General features: G+C 32.5%; 2 protein-coding genes across 5 annotated transcripts; both read right to left on the bottom strand.

The window, feature by feature from the left end:
* Positions 1-7,703: 7,703 nt before the first annotated feature.
* Positions 7,704-16,502, bottom strand: LOC111012829 (GroES-like zinc-binding alcohol dehydrogenase family protein). Of its 3 annotated transcripts, none has more exons than XM_088118650.1 (7): positions 16,363-16,502; positions 12,893-13,120; positions 10,981-11,054; positions 10,381-10,540; positions 10,117-10,236; positions 9,932-10,040; positions 7,704-8,192 (listed from the first exon to the last, which is right to left on the bottom strand). In XM_088118650.1, exons 1-7 carry the CDS (start codon positions 16,396-16,398, stop codon positions 8,005-8,007), a joined length of 915 nt encoding a protein of 304 aa, XP_087974776.1. In that variant the 5' UTR covers positions 16,399-16,502; the 3' UTR covers positions 7,704-8,004. The 3 variants fall into 3 exon arrangements, with proteins under 3 accessions (XP_087974776.1, XP_022142792.2, XP_087974775.1); XM_022287100.2 differs by lacking the exon at positions 16,363-16,502 and adding an exon at positions 13,392-13,767; XM_088118649.1 differs by lacking the exons at positions 7,704-8,192; positions 16,363-16,502 and adding exons at positions 8,321-8,352; positions 13,392-13,770.
* Positions 16,107-22,340, bottom strand: SHH2 (DNA-BINDING TRANSCRIPTION FACTOR 2). 2 transcript variants are annotated; one of them, XM_022287099.2, is made up of 10 exons: positions 22,007-22,340; positions 21,025-21,110; positions 20,842-20,887; positions 20,601-20,754; positions 19,609-19,678; positions 19,369-19,420; positions 18,479-18,622; positions 18,112-18,231; positions 16,761-16,970; positions 16,107-16,669 (listed from the first exon to the last, which is right to left on the bottom strand). In XM_022287099.2, exons 1-10 carry the CDS (start codon positions 22,058-22,060, stop codon positions 16,652-16,654), a joined length of 954 nt encoding a protein of 317 aa, XP_022142791.1. In that variant the 5' UTR covers positions 22,061-22,340; the 3' UTR covers positions 16,107-16,651. The 2 variants fall into 2 exon arrangements, with proteins under 2 accessions (XP_022142791.1, XP_022142790.1); XM_022287098.2 differs by having other exon boundaries at positions 16,107-16,970; positions 22,007-22,339.
* Between the last annotated feature and the right edge of the window lie 214 nt (positions 22,341-22,554).

Raw genomic sequence — 22,554 nt, 5'->3', positions numbered from 1 at the left:
TGGGAAAAAACTTAATTTTCACTCATAAACTTGACAAGCTATATCAAGTTCCACCCTAAAACACTTGAATAGGCATAGTAATTTTTATCCTATATCAAATTTCTTCAAATTCACTTACTCCGGAAGGAAAAATAAAGTAAAAATGTGTCAAAACGAGTATAGTTCAACGATAATTGGCATATACCTCCAACCATGAGGTTGTAAGTTCGATCCCCCACTCTGCATGTTGTACTCAAAAAATAAAGTAAAAATGTAATACTCCAGCCTCGAGCTTTGAAATCTAGATTCGACACTTAATTACCTCGACATTTTCTGGTTGCACTACCATCTTTATATGAGATACTTATAAGTGTTTTTTCTTCACTTACATGTTTCCTAGTAAATCAACTATGAGGTCACCCGACCTAAGTTGCTCTCAGCCAAACACGTTAAATTTTGGAGTTCTTATGATTGAACAACAGAAAATGAGTCTTTCTTAATCATGATCTCAGGATCCCTTTCATTTAGATGTGGTATCGGTTCATCCATTTACTCCACTACTCTATTCGGGCATCATAAAAACTTTTAAAAAACTCACCAATTTCAATAAAATTAAGTTTGGCACACTAAATCAATTTTTAATAATTCAGTAAAAATTTATAATTTTAACAAAAAGAATCAATTCTAATATTAATTTTCTCTAAAATCTTATGAATTTTGTACCAAAATATGTATATAATTTATTGACCGCAAAAAAGAAAACTTTTCCTAATAATTCTTCTAACGAAAACTAAAATTACAACATGTATTTAAGTTAAAGATTGCCATACATATTTAAGTTTTAAGATGAAATTTGATTAAATTGAAAATTTAAATATTTTTTCTTTAAAATATTTTCATCTTTCCCATTTACAAATTAAAAAAAAAAACGGGAAACTACAAAAACAAGCTTACAAATTACTCAAGATCACAATCTTCGGTCACATGAAGTACACGTGGCCAGATCATAGAGATATATAGAAGAAGGGGAAAATAAATAAATAAATACTTAATTAATTAAAAAGCAAAAAAGAAAAAAAAAAGTATTGGAAATATCAAAAATTGCAGACGTGGGCGTCCTTTTCTCGCTCTATCCCTTACTTTAGACACCCCTTTTTTCAGTGGTCGTTTTCGGGCAAAACGACAAGGGGACATATTCGTAATTAAAATAAATTTGGAGGGCAATTTCGGGAGTGGGATCACATGGGGGGCTGACACGGACGAGGTGAAACAGAGAAGCAGCTCGAACCCACACGTGACGGTCGTGTGCGCTGCATTACAATGATGACTGAGGTTTCCTCTTTGTCCACGCGCGCCTTGGAGCGCGTGATCATCATCGCACATTGTTTTATTATTTCTTGGAAACTGTTTTTAAGGAGGCAAAACAAAAACAATTGGTGAAAGCATATTTGATTTCTTTTTTTTTTTTAAGTTAATTGTTTTTCTTTTGATTTGTTCCCTTCACCTTTGTAGTTAAAATATTTTGTTGGTAAATATTAATTTTAAGTTGTACTTTAACATTCCCCTCCAACGAGATAGAATGATTTTTTTTTGTTTTCTTTTTTTTTCTCAATAAGTTTAAAACGTTGATTTCGAGATTTGAATTTTCGATCTTTTGATACCCGATATATGTCTTAATTAATTGAATTAAGCTTAAATTATACCTTAAATATTTTCTAGTTGGATTTCTAGATTGCGTGTTGAGTTTGGATACCTTTTTACTCCCGTTTAATTTTGTATTTAAATTTGTGTAATTTTCATTTCTTGATTTATGTTGCTGGGTGAATGTTAAAATTAGTGTGGATACTAAACTTATATGTCTATTATATTTAATGAATCAGTAGAAAATGAGGGGATGAATTAGGGGTTTTTTTTTAATATTGTTGTAAATGAATCTTATTTTAAAAATATAGTTGTTTAATTAAAAATATTAACAATATTGTAGATTTTGAAATATATTTTAAAAATATTGTAGTTTTAAAAAACTCCACAAGAGACGACCATTCAGACATGGCGCCACGCAGGCGCCATGTAAATTTTTTTAAAAATTTGAACGTCGGTTCATTTCTGAAAAATATATATATATATAATTTGTTATATTATATATTATTTAGTAGTTTTAATGTAAAAAACTTCTGAGTGGTGTAGTTGGTTAGGGTCGCACTACACCACTACACCACTAAGAAGTTTTTTTTACATTAAAACTACTAAATAATATATAATATAACAAATTATATTTTTTTTCCAGAAATGAACCGATCGGATAGTCGTCTCTGTTAAAAAAAATTTACGTGGCCCCTGAAGAGACGATCCACCTTCAGTTTTTTAAAACTATAATATTTTTAAAATAAGTTCAAAATCTACAATTTTTTTGATTAAACAACTATATTTTTAAAAATAAGTTTCATTTACAACAATATTAAGAAAAAAATCCATTAAAATATTAGTACTAATCATAGACAAACTTGTAGAAATCACTATTTATTTTAATATAATATATAAAATTAATATTCATGATCTTTTAATCAGAAATAAGTATTTTAATTCATTGAGTTATTACTATTTTTAATATCATATGTCGTGGTTTTTAATATTTAATTAACAAATTAAATTAAAAAAATTAAAAAATTATAGATTAAAACATATATTTAACGAAAGAAAAAATAGAAAGATGTTGGAAGTCACGCGCAAGGGGAGAGAGTGGTGAGAAACCATAAGGCGTCGCCTCGTTGGCGCATTATATGGAGAAGCGCGCGTGGGAGAGAAAAACGATGGCCGGAGCTATGATCCTCTGCGACCACTCACACCATATCAACTTTCCTCTCTCTATCTAAATAATATATAAATAATAGTTCCCTCTTTTTTTTTTCATTTACTTATTTAATTGGATTATTGGAACTCTAATTCAATCATTGAATTGAAGGACATGAATCTTAGATGTGCAAAACCAAAATTTGGAAAAGAAAAATAATATTATTTCATTTTATGTACTTTTCATTTTGGTTCGTTTTGGTCTATGTATGTCTTAATTTTAAAAAGAAACTATTTTGATTCATCTATTTTCATGATTATCTCATTTTTTTCGATTATAATTTTAACATGATGCTGCACTTGCTAAATTTCTTGAAATATATCCATAATTTTGTATTAGATGAGTTTTGTTATGTACTTTACAAAGTATATGAATCGAAACAATTGTTTTGAAAATACAAGAACTAAAATGAACATAATTAATTGAAAGTACAGTAACCAAAAGGAACGTTTTGAAAATACAATTATCAAAATGAACCAAATTCAATAATATGGGAAGAAAGTAGTATTTAAACAAAATAATAACAATAATAATAAAATAAATAGTATTGTTAATTCAAATTTTAAACCTTTGATGAGACTTGTGGTTGAATTTAACTTGGTTGTTAAAAATTTATTCCCTAAATTTTGATATATCTATTTAATATAAAATTTTATTTATATCTCTAAAGTTTTTATTTTGAAGCTACGCTGTTGGTTAAATGTTGACATGATATATTAATTAAATTTATAAATGATGAATTGACATGATATGGTAACGAATTCCACGATGTGTATGCTAACTAAATAAAATGAGGTGGGTAATAAAAAAAATTTACTTTTAAATGTATTTTAGTAACCCTCTTCATCAAATTTGTTAGCTCGTCTATCATTTAGGGGTCGATAAATTATAGCCTCAATAATAGTATAGGTATAAATCAAGAGATATCAATCGTTTGACACATAACACAATTTATTTTTACAATGAATTCTATTAATATCATATTTACCTAATAAGAATGAAAATGAAAATCATATTTAAAAGATCAAAGAAATTGATTCTCCTAAAAAAGAAAATTAAACTTCAATTTAGGACGAGACCCACTAAGTTAAGAATAATCATCATGATCAATAGAGGGAACAACACTCATTTTCTACATTCCTACCAAGTAAAAACCTAATTTCCATCAATTTTTTATACAAAGAGAAAATAGAAACACTTCTTTGAAAAATGAAACAAAATCTAAAACTATAAGAAACCGATATTTCTACATCTTATTTTAAAAAAATGATAATCATTCTTATCAATACAACATAACCAACATAGATATATGGTATTTATTAATTTTGGTAAACCAATAATATAAATGAACACTACCAATCCTCTTGAGAAAATAAGGAATTGGTTATTGCTCATTTACTTTCAAGAACTCGTATACACTAAACTCGAAGTCTTATCCATTGATAGATGGAACTTCAACCACAGTTAGGTGTAGAGGGAAGCTGTGAGCATTACTTTCATGCATAACTTCCATACCAAGATTAACACACTTAATAATATTAGCCTATATATAAATTACACGACCTTAACTATCAACTACAGATTGGTTGAAATTAAAACCATTTAAGTTGAAAGTTTAAAACGGTGAACGAGATACCTCCTGCAAGCCAAGCAGCTAGGAAGAAATGTAAAGAACAAAGAATTGTTGAAACTAGTTATCTTGATCCTCTATTTTTAACAGTATTTAAATGCTCACTTGTCAACTACAATTGTTTAGCTTTTTAAAAATTTCTTTTTATACATGATCAGTAAAAGACAGCGTTAGATCAGTAAACAACCAAACATTTTTATTTCAAATCAAACATAAAACTCTAGAATCTTTTGAAGCAAGGCACCATAAAATTGTTCAACTACCTCACCATAAGCATCAAATATTTGGGGATTCATTGCCCTATTTTGTAGGCAAAGTGAGGGAGTTCCAACTTCCAACTCACATCATCATATCATACACTTTCAAATTCAACATAAATTAATGATGGGCCAAGCTGGCCCAATTTCATAGGTCACAAAATCATTTTTTATTTTTTATTTTCTTTTTAGAAAGAAAATAATAATGATAGAGAAAATTATGAGAGAGAGAGAGAGAGAGGGTCAAGGGACAGTTTGGTCTTGTTTTGACCAACATAATACAATACAACTGCCCACAACAGATGCTGACAAAATCACCATAAAAAGCACTTAACATTAAGACACCCATTAATTTAATGCCAAAATGCAATTAGTGCCTTTTTAAAAAGCCCCATTTTTTAACCTTAAAAAAAAAAAAAGGGTAATGGACCCCTAATTCCTGCCTTTTGAGTTTTTGTTTGATGGGTCTAGATTCTGTCATGTTGTTTTGTGAGCTGTATTTATTATAATTATTCTTATTATCTTGGACAAATATTCTAATACATAACAAAATAAATTAAATAAAAAAAAAGTATGCTTCTAATCATTAATGTTTCAAGAGATTAGACACTTTTAATAAGACCATAAACAAAAGTTCATAAATTTTCTATAAATAGAATTCCTTCATTAGGTTAAATATTTTCTTAGCTAGCCCTCGTAATACTTTAATTTTTGTTATATTTTTTTAGTATTTATACTTTAAAGTTAAGAATCATGTTGTCTATCTATCATGTATATATTCAATTCACTCAATTAATTTAAATTGTATATTTTTTTATCATCTGTCTTTCATGCGGTATTAAATAGTTAATAGACATGTCATTTGGTATATTTTACTGGATTTGTATTTTGGAAAACATCTTTAGCCTTCATAATAGAAAAATAGATATTATAAGAAAGTATATTTAAAAGATAAAGGCGAAAGTTTGTAAAAGTGAAAACCGTTATCATTCAGCTTCGACTAGAGAATATAATTTATCTAGATTTCACCTTTCATTTCATTTTTTAAATACAAATTTTGTCTTGATAATAAAAGGATAAGAAAATAAATTATGAAGCAATGAATGATTTTTATTAACAAAAAATGAAAAAAAAAAAAGGAACTCAATATCCATGTGGAGTGAGATAGAGACATAAAGGAGACAAAGATGAAACTTTTCTAATCTCTCTACTTTATGATGACTCTCATAAATCTAAATATTAATGAAAAAATATGTGTTACATTGTGGATTTTTTTGGCAGATACACCAACCAGAAAAACAAAAACTAGCCTAATTGCTCTCTATTTTTTTTTTTTTTACTTTTTCAATAAGAGTAAATTTGACCTAAATAATAGGAAATTTAATCACATGATAAAATACTTCACAAATGTAATAGCCCCTATAACTTTCTAAACAAAAAAAAAGTGATATACTATATTTGTGAAGTATCAATGACATATTTTATTCAATGATGGATATATGAATCATATACTTTATGACATAAATGGTTTATTGATGATATACTTTATTAATTATGTAAAAATGTTATATTAACGATCTATGAGTAAAAAAATGATTTGCAAATGTGATAATGAGGGATAACGTTATCATTTCTTGTTTCTAGTTTTATTGAGAAATTTAAGTATTTAACAATTATTTATTTCTTGTTTTTCATTTTTAAAAAAAAAAAGTTTATATAAATCGTATAGAACTAGGAAAAACATAATTGCATTTGGAGAAACATGCTTGATAACCTTTCTTCTCTGACATTTTAAATTAAAAAAGGTAAAAGTTTATATGAAAATTAATATTCCAAATTAAACATTCACAATTTTTATGTTATATTTATTATTTATTTGATAGGTAAAAAACAATAAAACAATATTTTTATCTATTTTTTGGAAAAAAAAAAAGAAACAGAATTTTATTTTGTTGTTTCCAAATAAATGTTGAAAACATTTCTTAGAAACGAAAAATTGAAAATAGGAACCAAATGCTCTTGTTTCTCAAAAATTAAATTAAAAACGATGAATAAGAAACAAAAAGCAAGCCTAATTATTTAGGTTTAAATACTATTTTAATCCTTGTACTATCAGCATTAATTCATTTTAGTCCCTGTCATTTTAATTTGGTCCCTATACTTTTAAAAATTAACCATTTTAATCCAGAAAATTTTAACATAAATCCTATACATAACAAAAACTCTTTAATTTAAAATTATGACTACATTTCAAGAATTGTGATCGGAAAAAACAGAGATAAAAAGTAAAATGAATGGACCAAAACGATCACTTATCATTGTGAAAGTACGGATGATAAAATGGACTAAAGTTAGAAATAGAGGGACCAAAATGAACAACTTAAAATAGAGGGATCAAAATGAACAAAAACTAAAAGCATGTGGACCAAAATAGTATTTTAACCTTGTTTTTATTATTTATCCATTTTTGTAGCAGGAGGGTTTGTTTGGATTTCGTTGAAACCGATGTTTAACCATTGAATTTGATGGACCTTAATGGAAGATCATAACAAAACAGACCCTCTTGGCCCCCTCTATCCTTCAATTTCTTCAAACAACTCCACCCCATTATCCACTTCCCCTCCAACAGAATTCCTTGCTGTTTATAAATATAATATCTAGAATTAGCAAACTAGACTCGACTTTGTTTTGTTCTTTTCTTTTCACGAAGAACCAAGCTTTCATCGAGAAAAGAATGAAAGAGACCAGAGAAAACCCACCACTAGAATTAGCAAACTAGACTCGATTTCTTAATCCTATCTGCAACCAAACATCTTGATTGAACCTTTAAGATCAGAGGGGCCAAGAAACTTCCACATATGTTTTATACCATAGATCCACAGTCTACACTACATTTTCTCTAACATTCCATTGTAGTTCAGTACTACCATCATGTCTAATGATGTAATGGAAGAACCATGATTATGGAGCAATTGCAGCCGTAGGAGAAGTAGAAATGAAATTTCTTATTCATCATTAAGAAACACTATAGTGTCTCTAACAGCAGGCCAAATTGAATCTCTTTTCTAACTTTTCCCACTTCTAATCTGGCAAAATCTATAGACTTAGCGGTTAAATCGACTACAGGGATGCATTCTCAAACTTTTACAGCTTGCAAACTAAATCTACTACGTATAGAACTTTCACATCCTGTAAAGTTCCGAAGCGATATCAATGATAACGGCTGAGGAAACTATTTACAGGATTCAATGCATGTGAGTCAGCATATTAAGCATACATGAATTATATCAAAGGGAATCCAGCTCTAGCACCACTTTACCAGGAATGAGGTTCTTATCCTTCGCGTTGTGGGCTTCTCTCACTTGTGAGATGGGAAATGTTTTCTCGACTGGTATTTTCAGCTTTCCAGCTTCACATAGCTTCCTGATCTCATGTAAACCTTCAGAATCCGCCCTCATGTATGTCCACCAATACTCTAAAAACAATAGTAGGAACAACAGAAACAACAATTAAACAACAGCTGCATGAAGTTGATTGATATGTGCTTATACATACTGTAAGAGCCACACTGATGTCGTGATTCACCTTGAAACAATCGATGTCACTGATTAAGATAATCTAGAACATTATATTTTCTGTGGAAAAATGTGCATGAACAGACAAATTTCAGTTTCCAGAAGAGAGAATAAAAGTTCATCTAGGATATTATATGTATGTTGTTATGATAAAAGGTTGGCCCGATAAAGGGACTGGAATTGTGAACTAGAGATTTGAGAACTTGATCGAGATCAAACAGACAAATTCAGTTTCCAGAAGAGTGAATAAAAGTTCATCTAGGATATTATATGTATGTTGTAATGATAAAGGGTTGGCCCGATAAGGGACTGGAATTGTGAACTTGAGATTTGAGAACTTGATCAAGATCAAACAGACAAATACAGTTTCCAGAGAGTGAATACAAGTTCATCTAGGATATTATATGTATGTTGTAATGATAAAAGGTTGGCCCGATAAAGGGACTGGAATTGTGAACTTGAGATTTGAGAACATGATCGAGATCAAACAGACAAATTCAGTTTCCAGAAGAGTGAATAAAGTTCATCTAGGATATTATATGTATGTTGTAATGATAAAAGGTTGGCCCGATAAAGGGACTGGAATTGTGAACTTGAGATTTGAGAACATGATCGAGATCAAACAGGCAAATTCAGTTTCCAGAAGAATGAATAAAAGTTCATCTAGGATATTATATGTATGTTGTAATGATAAAAGGTTGGCTCGATAAAGGGACCGGAATTGTGAACTTGAGAACATGATCGAGATCAAAGTGGAAATTACTATCGACAGAGGTTACATATTTGGGGAGATTCACCTGCGCAAGCTCCCAAGTCCCAACATCTCCTACTAATCAACTCTACCAGAAAGTTCTCCCCCCTCTTTCCCTTCTATTATACTTCCTCACAATTATTGGTAGTTCCATATTACGAGATTCTCTCCAGCCCTTACTCTACTCATGCCATATTTGCCTCCTCTTCCCCTTCCAATTTTAAGGTTGATGAATTGGAGGCCTATTAAAATATATTCTACTTCTCTTAACTCTGAGCCAAGGAAAGATGAATTCATATCCGATGAATAAATATTTTCTTTTTATGAATTCATATCCGATGAATAAATATTTTCTTTCTTTCTTTTAAAGGGCAGAATTAGATTGGGCGATCGTAATCTTGTATTAATAAGTATGACAAGGTTTAACTCCATATATATGCTTTCAAAACAAACTTTCTAGAACTGAATTGAGAAACATAGCAATAGTATTATTGGTAACCTTCAAGGCATGGGTTAAGCAAAATGAGAAGTATTAGTCCTCCAAAACAAATGGTGAAGGGAATATGTACATCTAAGGCAATATCATAGGTTTTGTCCTAGTATTCATAATGCACGTCCAATATGGATTTCATTGGCAACAATAGGACTGTTCAACTTCTGAAAGGGCTAAGAAACTTGCTCTTATAACAACTTAAGCTCAAGAATACAATTAAAAAGAGGAGAAAAAAAAGGCAAGCTTAAGCACAAGAAACTAGGAGACTGAGGTCCTTTAAAATATTAATGCATTCTGACCATCCTTATTCACATATAAATTGATAGGGAAAATTTCAAGCAGGAGGGAACACAATGTTGAAAATGTAAGTGAAGTACACAAATTTTGATTATTACCGATTCCATGAGAGTATCTATACTGTATCTGTTTCTTCGCCAATACACTTGTAGCTATAGGGAGCCCGAAAAGTAGCCCATATTTATCAGTGAATGATGCAGCCTCACCCTGAAAAAATGGGAATTAAAAGCATGAATGTGAAGAGCACTTCAATTACTTCGAGAAAGATTGGTTAGCTCTATACCTGAAGTGTCATATAGTGTCCACCTCTCTTCAAAAGACTGATGCCAATTCGTTCAGTATCTGGCGCACCAATGGTATCCAAAACAGCATCAAATTTCCCCTTTATTACCAATTCAATGTCCTATAAATATTCATGTCGAGCCAAAAAAGAAAATTATTCAAGCTCCCAGCTTCCAAATGCAAACCATCCATGCAATCCAATAACATTGGCAAGATAGTAAATAAATATGGTGACGAACAGACTGGCTACTGTATGAACCATCACCTCGGTAGTATAGTCAACTGCTTGCTCAGCACCTGCTGCAAGTAATTTATCTATACTTTGACTTCCACAAGTAGTTGTGACGTGGCAGCCTGAAGCAACTGAAATCTGAACTGCAGCAGAACCTACGGCTCCTCCACCACCAATTACTAATACCCTATGCCTGCCACAAAAGAAGATTAGATTTTAAGGAAAATCACCAAAAAGAATCCTATCAAAAGAATACAAACTACAAATAAGATTATTTAATATATTTTCAATACAGAACAGTGAAATCACAGAAAGTGTAATTCAAAAACGAAATACAATTATCTTTTTTTTTCTTCTCTTTATAAGAAACTGAACATTTCATTATCAAAAGAGGTACAAAAGGATGGAGATGAGCTATCCCCATCAAGCCAAGAGGATTACAAAAAGGCTTCCCGGTCGGCATAAATTTGAGAAAAATGTAATTACAAAACAAATTTGAAAGAGAGCACTAAGAAAAAGCAAAGATTTTGACTAGATCCCAAAAATGAAATACAATTATCATAGATATTATATGATGATTAATATATTCAGTTGGAACAAAACGCAGAAACTAATAGAACAAAGTAAACATACCCCTGGGTGATTCTAGCAGTACTTTTTAGAGCCCGCCATGCAGTCAGTGCAGCAAAAGGAATGGCACTTGCCTCCTGATAGAACAAAAAAATTGCAAAATGAAGTAAAATGGCAGGGTATATTCTTTTTTTATTAGGTAGGACTGCTTGTCCTATCTTTCATGAATGAATTCTCTCTCATTGAAGTATAAGGATAAAAAGCTATGTGAAATGAAAAACCGATTAACTAAATATAATCTAGTTGTAGAATGAGAGTACTACCAGGTTTACATGACACATCAAAAATCTAACCAACCAACAATCTAACACCAATTTATTTCACTTAATAAGGATATTTAACGATTACTTATATGCAGTGGCGTCTCTCTTAACAATAACCCTGTCCCGATGAATGTTAGAATTTGAAGTCAATTTTTAGTTGAAATACTTGTTAAGAAGTAGGTTAACAAGTGATTAATTTTTTCTCCAATTGCTGTAATATTCTCAGTCAATTTGGGAAGGAGATTTTGTCGTTCAATAAACCTTATCACAAATAATCCAAGGGACAGTAAATGCTTGACACCTCAACCCCTTCATTCCCCCTAATGCTTTCAAAAAGAAATGACCTTTCTCTCCTTGATTATACCTGAAAATGACAGTCGTAGAATAAAGATAACCGTGTAATTTTTTGTTTAAGTCTGTTGTTTGTTGGATTAGCTTGTTAATTGGTTGCAGTAATAGTTAGATTGTTAGGTAAGAAGTTTACTAGTCTTGTTTTTTAGTTAGACAAGCTTATTTCATTAGAGAGTTTATATTCTCTACAAATAGGACAGATTGCTTGTTAACAAGGACAAAGTCAAGGAAAACCTCTAAAATTATTTCAATATTGAACCTTAGACATATGATAGTTCTAAACCAAATTTCACTAGGAAGTAGATCTTCTATTTGTCTCATGGCAGCCTGCTCTACTTTTCTTATGAAACTTCAATTATTGGGTCAGCTATACAGTTCACATGTTTCTGGAAATTCACATGGCATTTGATACAAGTCTAATGCACTAGAACACCTTTTGAGCGAAATAAAATTTCTATGAATGGTCTTAGAGATTTAGATGGTAGGTTGCATAATTTAGGCAGAATAATGTACCTAAGTCCAATGGGTGTCAACCAACAAAGGCTTAAAAGTCTTGATGACGAGGATTGCAGAAAAGCTTCATGATACTATGCTCAATATCAATAAGTGAATAAAAAACCTCCAGATACCACCAGAAAGGTTCACCTCCGCCAAAAGAAAAATAAGTGTTTTTTTTTTAAGAAACGATGCTTTCATTGTCAAAAAATGACATTACAAAAAAGGGGAGATGAGATATTCTTGCAAGCCAAAGATTCAGAAAAAGGACTCTCAATTGGCAAAGATTTGTCGCTCCAAATAAAAGTTAATTGGAACCAGAATTTGAAAGGAAAAATTATGGAGACATGCTATGTGTGTTCCTAACAGATTGGGAAAACATACAAAGGCATGCGACTCCCACTATTCATTACTCAAAATTTTCCTAATCTCGAACTCCCTAACTAACTCTACTAACTCTACATATAACTAAATCCACTCTAACAAACTCTCAAGTTAATTACTAATATGCCCGCAATAATGTTCCTAACATTTTCCTCCACTTTGATTGGTACAAAAACTTTCAAGTCTTGAGTGAGAATTACATCTGAATTTCCCCAAATAAAAGCTAATGAAGAAACACAGCATAACCACGTAGAAACTTACAGCCACACAAAAGTTTGCAGGATGAATAAATAGATTAGGCTAAACAAGAAAGAACGTTAGACCATGGATTAGAAAAATTAAATACACAACACCAAGAGGACCAAACAGAAACAGTAAATGAATATTCAAGAGAAATCACAAGGAGGCACTTCAATGATTACCACATGTGTAAATGACACTGGTTTAGCACTTAATTCATCGTCTGAAAGTATTGCATAATCAGCGTAAGTACCCCTCACAGCAGTTGGATGCAGAGCACCAAAAACTTCTTCTCCAACACTTACTGAACGAACTGAAGAACCAACAGCCGCAACTTCACCACTGATATCACGGCCCAAAATGACCGGTAGAAGTGGTTCAAATATTGAGCGACCATAACCTGATCGCATCTGGGAAACATTAAGACCCCAAAAGTTATGATTTCATTTAGTTTCAGTACCAAATAGCCACTCAAAATTCCAAGCAAACGCAGTAAAAACCGACCGAATAAAGAAAAAGTAAAAAACAGTCCCCCTCAAGTCATATGCTATAAATTACCAAGAACGGTGAAATCTAGCAACACCCATTTCAATTTTCTTGGAAACATTCGTTTCCAAGCTCAGGCAATCACAGACAAAGCAAAACCAAAACCGGAAGAGACACAAAAGAAGGTAATCTGACTCTGGTATCAAGCGGGTTGATGGAAACAGCACGAGCACGGACGAGAACCTCATTAGGCTTGAGATTGGGGACGTCAACGTCGGGACGGAGCTGGAGCACCTCCGGACCGCCGAAGCGGGGCAAAACCACGGCTCTGCAACTGGTGACGATGGTTCTAAACCAAAAGCCAGCAAGAAAAGGCGATCCGTGCTCGAATTCAGAGGTGCGACATCGCAGTAGAGCTCGCATTTTGTTGGGGTGAAGAGGAAATTGAATCGGAGGATTCGAAAAATGGGGGTTGGGGAGAGGGAATGAGATTTGGAGAGTGGTGGACGTGTCTGTATTTCCATCCGCGCAGTGAAAATGGATGGAGCAATGCAAATGGGTTTATCAGAGTTTCCCACCGGAAGCGAAACCAACTCAAAACCCTTAACCGTTTTTTCTTTTTTTTTTTTTTTTGGGGTTTGAAAGTAGTTTTCAGTTGAAATAAATTTCTAGCGTGTCGTTATTTTCATCTTTTAAATTTTTAAATTTAGTAAATTCTATACATAACTAAAATCATTTAATATAAAGGTTTTTTTTTAAGAATTTAATAGAAAGTTATTATTACATTTCAATAAATATATTAAATACAGTGTCATGTTAAAATTTGAATATTCAAATACCAAAACAAACATTTTGATTGTGCAAGAACTAAAATGAACAAAAAAAATATATAGCGATCCAACAAATGTTTTTGAAAGTAAAGGAACCAATATGAACAAATACTGAAAGTACATTGACTAAAATAGTATTTTAACCTTCTTACTCAATTTCTTTTTTAATTTGAGTTTATTTGTTTAGATTAAATTTCAAAAATCAAGTTTTTACCATCATATAATGTTAAAATTTATTAATGTAAAGTGTTGATATATGACCGACAAAAATACATTTTATTAGTTGAGTTAGTACTATTTTATGTTTCAACTTGATGAGATCGATGCGTTAAAGTCATAAATCTACTCACTCTATATAATTTGAGTTGTAGTACTTATCCAACTTGAAATTGTTCGTTGTTAAAAATAAAATAAAATTGAGACATTGAAAATGTTACTAGTATAAATATAATATATTCTTGATTATCTAAGGTATAGTGATGGTTAAGGCTTGATTTGAGGGGAAAAAATCGAATTAAAAAAAAAGAATGGACTTGAAAAATTATACCAACATTGTTTTGTAATATAAATATTACCAACAAATTTATTTTGGTCTCTCAAATTTCAAATATTTTATTTAAGGCACTTTGCTTTGTATAAAAATCCTATTTTAATTATTGTTTTTAATTTTCTGTTAATAGTTGAACCAAAATCTAAATCCATTCTTAAACCCATTATTTGAGAGGTTTTAAATATTTGCGTAGGCAACATATAAAAATTGTAACAGTAGATTCTGAAATGGTTTTTTATGCTATGTTAAAAGACTGGAGAGAATATTCAAAAGTTTGAGGACCATAAATAAAATAAGTTAATAAGTAAAAGAGTTGGAAAAACAAAAATAAGATTTATTGTGCAATTTATTGTGCAAAAACCCTAAACGACGAAAATTTTCAAAATTAAATTAAAAAGAGCTGCTTTCTAATGCAACAATTGAAGTGGAGATTCAAACTCAAAATAATAAAATATATACAAATGGAATTAATACGTTAATCGTGTATGCACACCCACTCAATATTATCTTTTTATCCTTTTTTTTCTCTTTTCCGGATGAAAAACAACATTTGAGAAAGAAAATAAGAATCTTTAGATGCATTTTTGGAACATTTTTTTTATGATATAGTCTTACTTATTACATCATGATTTTAATGTTCTCCCTCTTACATCATTTTGGTTTTTCGACTATTCTTTTCATTGGAGACTTAGAGACTTAGACTTATTTTGTAACTCCGTTGGATAGAGTTTCTCCCCTTCTTGTAACCCGCTCGATATTGTCATGCTTGGAATTATCATAAAAGCACTTTTAAATGGAAAAGAGAATTTTAAAAGAACACCTTAAAGTGTTTTCTTGAGAGTAGTTTTAGCCAAAATGGTTGGCCAACAAAATATCAAAGTGACTTGTTACTAAAAACGCTTAGTAAAAACACTTATTTCAAATTCACTCTCAAACATACCTTTACCGTCCTAGTTTTCTCATTGCTACTCTAGGAGCAAGATCCTGAATAGGCCAGTTTCTTCCTTCCTCAAAAATAACGGCAGAAATGAACTTTTGTTCTTCCTCCTTTATTCTAATTTTCAGAGATGGTGATGAATTCTCTCTCCCTATATCCACTCAGAATTATAAATTAAACATCCTCAGTCTCTCAGAACTCGTCTGATAATATTCCTATTTTTTATTTTTAATGTATTGCGTGGTTCCAACCTCTAAGAATTCAAGTACGATAAAACAATCTTTTTATTTATATTTTGGAACAAATTGGAAATGGGAACAAGAAAGGAGAAACTAGTTTTTGTTGTTTCCAAAAATCTATACAATTGTGAGAATATTCCCAAAAAATGAGAAACAAAAAACAAAGTTAGTTGAAAAATACTTAGATTTTTTAAGAAAATTGAAAACGAGAAACAAGAAACGAGAATGTTACCAAACAAGCCATCAATACCTCATTCCTCGTCCGGCATCCTAAAAGGGCATCAAAGAAAGGAGGAGAAAAAAGAAACAAGAGAACTACAAGTCTACAACCAATAATGTGTATATGTGTAGGCATGTCAAAAGTTTCATGTAATGCATTAAGTTGACCACTCTTCAGCAAAAAGAACACAAACAATTCCAGTTTTCACATGGCATTCAACAACTTGTACAGAATTCTATTCTAACTCTAACAATATCATTACTCGTTAGTAAAGCTCTATGGGAAAACTAATCAGTAAACTATATCATCAGTCTGCATGGTAAGTGTAGAGCCATGTTTGGCTAAGCAGAGAAGAAAAAGTAAAGAAACGAGAGAGATAATGCCTCTGACCTGTTCGATACTACACTCGAAGCGCAACTTCTGCATTTTTCATCCGTCGAGAACATTCAGCATTCAGAGCTAGTGGATGGGAACCTATAACTTTGAAACATGGGGGTAAAAAACAGACTTCGCTGGGTATTTACTCATCCTAAGAAAACGAGTCAGTCAAAATTTTAAATTGATAAGTTCAGTTAAAATTAGACTGATGAAGAAATTCTTTTCCATAATCAACTAAGTAACTTCCCATCAGACACATTGTCTCCCAACCCACCAGAAACAGAGGTCGTCGCGATACCACTCAAGAAAGCAGAGCTACCTGCGGGATTACCAGAGTTGAATGAGATTGGAGTGCTGCTAGTTTCGATATTCCTTACTTCCTGAGTAATAGTTTGGGCTTGGACGTTTACATTCAAATTTGCATTTGGTGCAACCATGGTTGCATCCTTGCCGAGTGGCTTTTGTGTTCCCTCAAAATTTAGCCTTGGACCGCTGAGCAGTACAGAATCCATGCCAGACTTTGGGGGCTCCATGGATGCCGCTTCATTTACAGCATGAAGCTGTTGCAGCCTATAATCAGTCTCAGGCCGACGGCAAATCTTTCTCAACTGGACAATTTCCTAACATTTATTTAGAGCAAACCAAGTCAATTGTAAAATCCCAAACAAAGCTCCATGCCTGATTAAATCAAACGTTTATGTTAATATCACAATGTGTTCTGTTTGCAAAATGGGGAAATTGTTTAGCAGAGGAAGTTAAACAAATCAAATACACAGTTAAATTCTACACGAGAAGATTAATTTGCGATCGATCAATTAACAAAAATCAGAGGAAAAAAAAAACTTAGCTATCATCATTTGTCTAAAGATTTTGTAACTATACCTTTGTACATATCACTGCCTACTGACATCTCTTTTTCGTAACCGGTGGCCATATGGGATTAAGCTCATTCCCTTTTTGTATGAGCTTCTTTTGATAATGAAATTTATCCCAGTTTCTTATCCAAAAATAAAAAAATAAAAAAAATAAAAAAATATCATCATTTACATACCTAAAAGAGATACTATGAGAGCTTGTGTATTGTCATATACTCCAACATAAAAGATAACAAATATATTTGGCCTGATGATATTGGAAGGTTCCTCCAAGTTTGTTGGTATTAAGCACATCATAACTTTTCTGGAATTTCTACCTATTACGAAAGGTTATTCATCTGTAACTATTATTCTCCACTCCCAGCAGAAATCTAACCGACATCTGAATTATAATTCTATCCTTAAGGATATGAGATAGAACTTTAAATTTAACTGTTTGTTTTGTTTATATTTAAGCATGAAATAACAAAATTCCCACTTATTACTAAGCAACCATTGAACCTATCAACCTGAAGAAAACCAACTACGAGCCTGGTCCCTACAACTCCAAAGAAAGAGAGGAGGATTATTTTCATTTGAACTGGAAACAGAACTCACAGCAGCAGAGCCATTAACAACACTCTAAATTCCCAAATTCTCCCCACTTCAAAGCTGAAGTCTTCAGTTCGTGTGAAATTAACAAGAATGAAAACAATATAATACTAAACAAAGGGAGATTCATTTCTAATGCAATGCAAAACAGACAATGTCAGCCCAAAAAACCAATGATTATATTGATGTTTGTGTTCATTGTATCAATCCCCCTGCCCCCAGGTTGGATGATGGGGCTAGGAGTGCGGATACAAACAACCAAAAGAACCCAACAAAACTTGAGAACTTCACACACCTCAGATTGATCATGATCATAACGGACCAAAAATCTGCAGCGACAACCTCGTACATCATGTCTTCTTCTCTGTGTATCGAGCACGTGGGCATCAAAGTAAAGTGCTTGCTCTTTACCCTCCTGAAAGTTTTGAAGATCAGAAATAGTTCCCAATAATTTCTAATAAAAGATGTTATTCTATAACAACTTGTAGAATGTGTTGTTAAATTTTTCAGTGAGAATGTCATAGACCGTTTCATGCCCTCTTGGAGGGGAGTGGTTTTACAAGGTAGTCATGAATTATATGTCGAACATATAGATCAGGTAAAGAGATAAACTGAATTGATTGCTCCACGAAGGAGATGCAAAGCCCAGGTTTTACTTTTACCTGAAAGCATAAGATGAGATCGCCTGGAAGAACTGCCACACATTCTGATGATTCACAAGGAAGAGAACGAGGTCTAATGTTCCTTCGGATATTAACCCACTCATCTTCCTCCGATCCAAAACCAGCAAATCTAACTAATACTTCCTGACAAACAACAATTTTTAGGTAATACGGGGAGACAGACAAAAGCATGCAAATCAAAACAAGGATTTCTTTTCTAAATGAGAGCCACAATTTTGAATTGCAATCAAATAAGATCTTGAACCAATTTGAGAATGGCCAAAATATCAGTCAGATAAGGTGTTGTTGCTTAACCTTAAATACTTCTGCATAGTCAATAAAACCTCCGAAAATAGGGAGGGAGAAAAGGTTTGGGGGAAGACAAATACAGGGTAATTCTAACTGTCATAAGTCAAAATAGACAATGTAAATGTTACAATTCATTCTTCGTAACACCCAGAATCCCAATAATTCTAATTTCAGGTTATTGAGTTTGAAACCAGGATCAATACCTTACCAAACAACATAAAAAGACTAAGAGAAGTTGGTAACATTGAGAAATGTAATCCAAAAGCTTTTGAATTTGTGACCACACTATTGGATCCAAAGGCCTCTGACATTATGCCCAAGCATCAGGATATGAGACAGGAAATTTTTTTTACTTGGAGTATGACCACTTCTTACAATGTTTTCCTAAAAATGGAGAAAGTGGAAGTGGCTATTCAAGAACTAATTGGCTTAATAATTACATGTTCATTTTTATGATAAAAGCTCAAATAACTAAAGTGTGAAAAAGAGAGCAACAAATAGATTGAAGGGGGAAGAAAGGGAACATAATGCTTCCTTAAATAATGATTTGCGTGCAAGGGAAGGGAATGAGTGCAAATTACCGGGTCACCACTTTCCACAGATTTATGGGATAAGAAGGTAGCAACGTCATACCTGAACATATGAACAGTTAAAAAGAATATATTGTTAATTTCTTGTATCAGGTGTATTCACGTGTATGTACGAAATTCCAATTGCTCATCTACACCTATGATGAAGAAGTTTATCATCCTAAAGCATGAAGACCGGCTAATTCACATTTCACACCACTATTACTATATTTGAAGACAAGCTATACTAACCATGCACCATCCCTAGCAGATTTAGCTTCAAACTCCGATAATGGATTGTCCGGAGCACCCTTCACAGAGCCTGGAATTTGGCACAGATGTTGGTTTAAAAAAATTACGATGTTGACATCAATAAAGTACGTGGTTTGAGTACTTAGCTATTGTTTTTTTAGTTTTAGTGATACAAACGTCTTATATCAAAATATTAAAAAAATATAAATAAATAAATAAATAAAACTGAAAACAAACTTAACATGTTTCTATGAGTTAATATATTATAGAAAAGTAAATCTAAAATCAACAACGCCTGTCTACTTATATGCTTAAAAAGAGTTTGTTGTTTCCCTTTTTCAAAACGAATAAATAAACAAATGCTCAATGAGTGTTCAGCACATGTTCATGTATGATTCGATACACATTGAAAACAGGCATGCTATCCAAACTATAGTGTCCATGCTTCTTAGCTTTTCACACCATATCATGCTACAAATTATTGGGCATAGGAAACAAAATAGCCAACCCAAGATTTATAGGAAAAAAGAAACGACAAAATATCATGGAGAAATTAACAACAAGAATAGTGGAATAAGGTTTTCCAAAACCACCATAACTTGCTGCCTAAAGCATATGCCATGAACAATCTGTTCCAAAAATGAGAAAGTAGATTAAAAAAAGAATACTCACAATAAACACCTAATTGCTAGCCTATAATGAAGATTAGTTCAAAACTACCCCCCTCCCTCCCTCCCCATACAAAGGCAAAGGCTATAAAAGCTCCCAAGATTTCACATATACCTCCCCACAGCTTTGTCAAAAGAGGAAAAGTTTCAAAAATCTTCACGATGGAAACCCAGACACAGGCTTTAACATGAATACCATTCTACTACTAGAGTAAAATTTTGTAAAAAAGAAGCTGACACCAAACAGATAATAAAGAAGAAAAAACAGGATAAGAAAATGAAATGTTTTAAACTTATAAAACATAACAATGTTTTCTTTAATACCTACTGGTGCAGGAGCAGGAACAACTATGGATTGTGGCACATTTCTCACGGGAGTTGACTCAATTTGGACAATTGGAGAAACTGCTAACTTTCCAGGAGCCTTGGTTGACTTTGCTCTGATAGCATAACGTCTATTTTGGAACCAATTCCAAACCTACGAAATAACAATCATAATAATTAGCAAAATACCACTACACACTATATCAAGGTCTAGTACTAGTACAGAACAGAACCACCATACTTGCTTCATTTGCACAGCAATCTTCCCTTTCCGTTCTATTGATTCACTACAACAACATAAAAAGAATATTCTTTTCAAAATTCGATCCTGCCTTTCAAAAAAAAACACACACACACACACGCACACAAAAAGGACAATTCAAATTCTATAAAAGCCCCATTAGGCTACTCCTGAAATGCCCACCTGAACTTCTCAGCAAGGGCAACAAGAACTTCCCGAGCTGGCATTGTATTATTGTGTCCTTGCAATATAGCTTCCATCTCCGCAACCTTAATAAAAATAATAACTGAATGTTACATCACCCGCAGCTTCAAGAAAGTCTAACCCATATGATTATTAAGGCCAGAAACAATTACAATAGTAGCCTTAAAGAAAACAAACTCCATTTGATTAAAATCATTTCAATTCCTTATCAATAATGTGCTTCCTTGTAAAATAGAATACATGCAGCAGCAAAATAAACTTCTTGCAGATTTAATTGCAAAAGGCCAAAAGAATTCGAACTGTTCTGTTGATAAAGAGGAGTCAACACAATTTGCAGTAAAATTTAGATCATTTCATTGGGGTCTGGAACAAATCTTTATCAAAAGCTGTGCTCTGAAAGTTCAATCCCAGCAACTTCAAATTCCCCGTCACCCCATAGCAAAAATGGTCAAGGTGATCGATAATAGCATTCTTCTTCCAAATAGTCGTTATCTGCCAGGCCCCACAGGCCCGCTCTCTGCAAAATGCAGATACCTACGCTAACCACAGAATTGACTCTATGCAATTAAAGGAATCCAGTAACAGAAGTAATAATTGGGGGCGGCGCGCCGTAATTCAAAGGGGGAACACACGCAAGAGAAATTACAAGTGGAATAAGACACGGAAATATGTAAGAAGATAACAAAGCAACTAATCAGTTCAAAAGAAACCGATTAAAATCCGCCAAGGAAGAGCAATGCAAGAAAACAAAGAAAACAAGCATAAGAATCAGTAACCACAGTGCCAAAAAAATCAATCAAGCCAACAGATAATGAAATTGAGTCAAACCCAGAAAAATTCGAACTCGAACATCGCACATGCATCACAGAAGCACCATTTACAATAAGAAAAGAGAGAAACAAAGACGAAGAAGAAGAAGAAGAAGAAGAAGAAGAAGAAACAAAGAAGCGGAGGAAAACACCTCGGCAGCAGTGAAGCGGAAGGCAGGGCCTCCATTGCTCGGAGGCCGACCCATAAGAGCAAGTTTTCGCTGTTTTTCTCTGATTCCCCCGTCGCTATCGCAGAAGGGAAGAGAGAAACTGAGAAAAAGTGCCGGGAAAAATCAGAATTGAAGATCCCGTCTACAGAAATTCGTTATTTTGGGAAATCTTTGAGCGAATGTGTATATATAAGAGAGAGAGAGAAAGAGGGAGAGGGAAGCTTTAAGGCCGAAATTTAGCGTTTTCGGGGGCAAAACAAAATGCCCAGGAGATTCCGTACCCAAATATCAAATTTTTGTACCTCAAAAAAGAAAAAGAAAACCCAAATCTTAGCATGTTCTTATTTAGGTTTAACACTTGATTGGTTCTTCAAACCCTCATCACAATTTTTATTCTTTGATTCTTCGATCTTACATCAAATTTCATTTTAGTGTTTGCTCATGACATATTACATCTTTTATTTTTCTTTTTCTTTTTCTTGTTAAAAAACATGGGGGTTAGAATTCAAACACAAGATTTTTTTTGTACA

Source organism: Momordica charantia (assembly GCF_013281855.1).
Source record: "Momordica charantia cultivar OHB3-1 chromosome 10 unlocalized genomic scaffold, Mcharantia_2.0 BLBB01000010.1, whole genome shotgun sequence".
NCBI classification, from domain to species: Eukaryota; Viridiplantae; Streptophyta; class Magnoliopsida; order Cucurbitales; family Cucurbitaceae; genus Momordica; species Momordica charantia.
Note: the sequence above shows the minus strand (reverse complement) of the source record. Positions and strands in the feature narration are given on the sequence as shown.

Bases quoted from the DNA above. Each gene is read 5' to 3' on its own strand.
- LOC111012829 (XM_022287100.2), bottom strand. From the start codon at position 13,619: ATGCGAGCTCTACTGCGATGTCGCACCTCTGAATTCGAGCACGGATCG. The intron at 13,121-13,391 runs GTCAGATTACCT...AATGTTTCCCAG, and splicing joins TCAACCCGCTTGATACCAGA to ATGCGATCAGGTTATGGTCG. The intron at 10,041-10,116 runs GTATAGAGCTAA...CCATTTTTTCAG, and splicing joins GACACTATATGACACTTCAG to GGTGAGGCTGCATCATTCAC.
- SHH2 (XM_022287098.2), bottom strand. From the start codon at position 22,060: ATGGGTCGGCCTCCGAGCAATGGAGGCCCTGCCTTCCGCTTCACTGCT. The intron at 19,679-20,600 runs GTATTAAAGAAA...GCCAAATTCCAG, and splicing joins TCCTGCTCCTGCACCAGTAG to GCTCTGTGAAGGGTGCTCCG. The intron at 18,623-19,368 runs GTAATTTGCACT...GTTGTTTGTCAG, and splicing joins CTGTGGAAAGTGGTGACCCG to GAAGTATTAGTTAGATTTGC.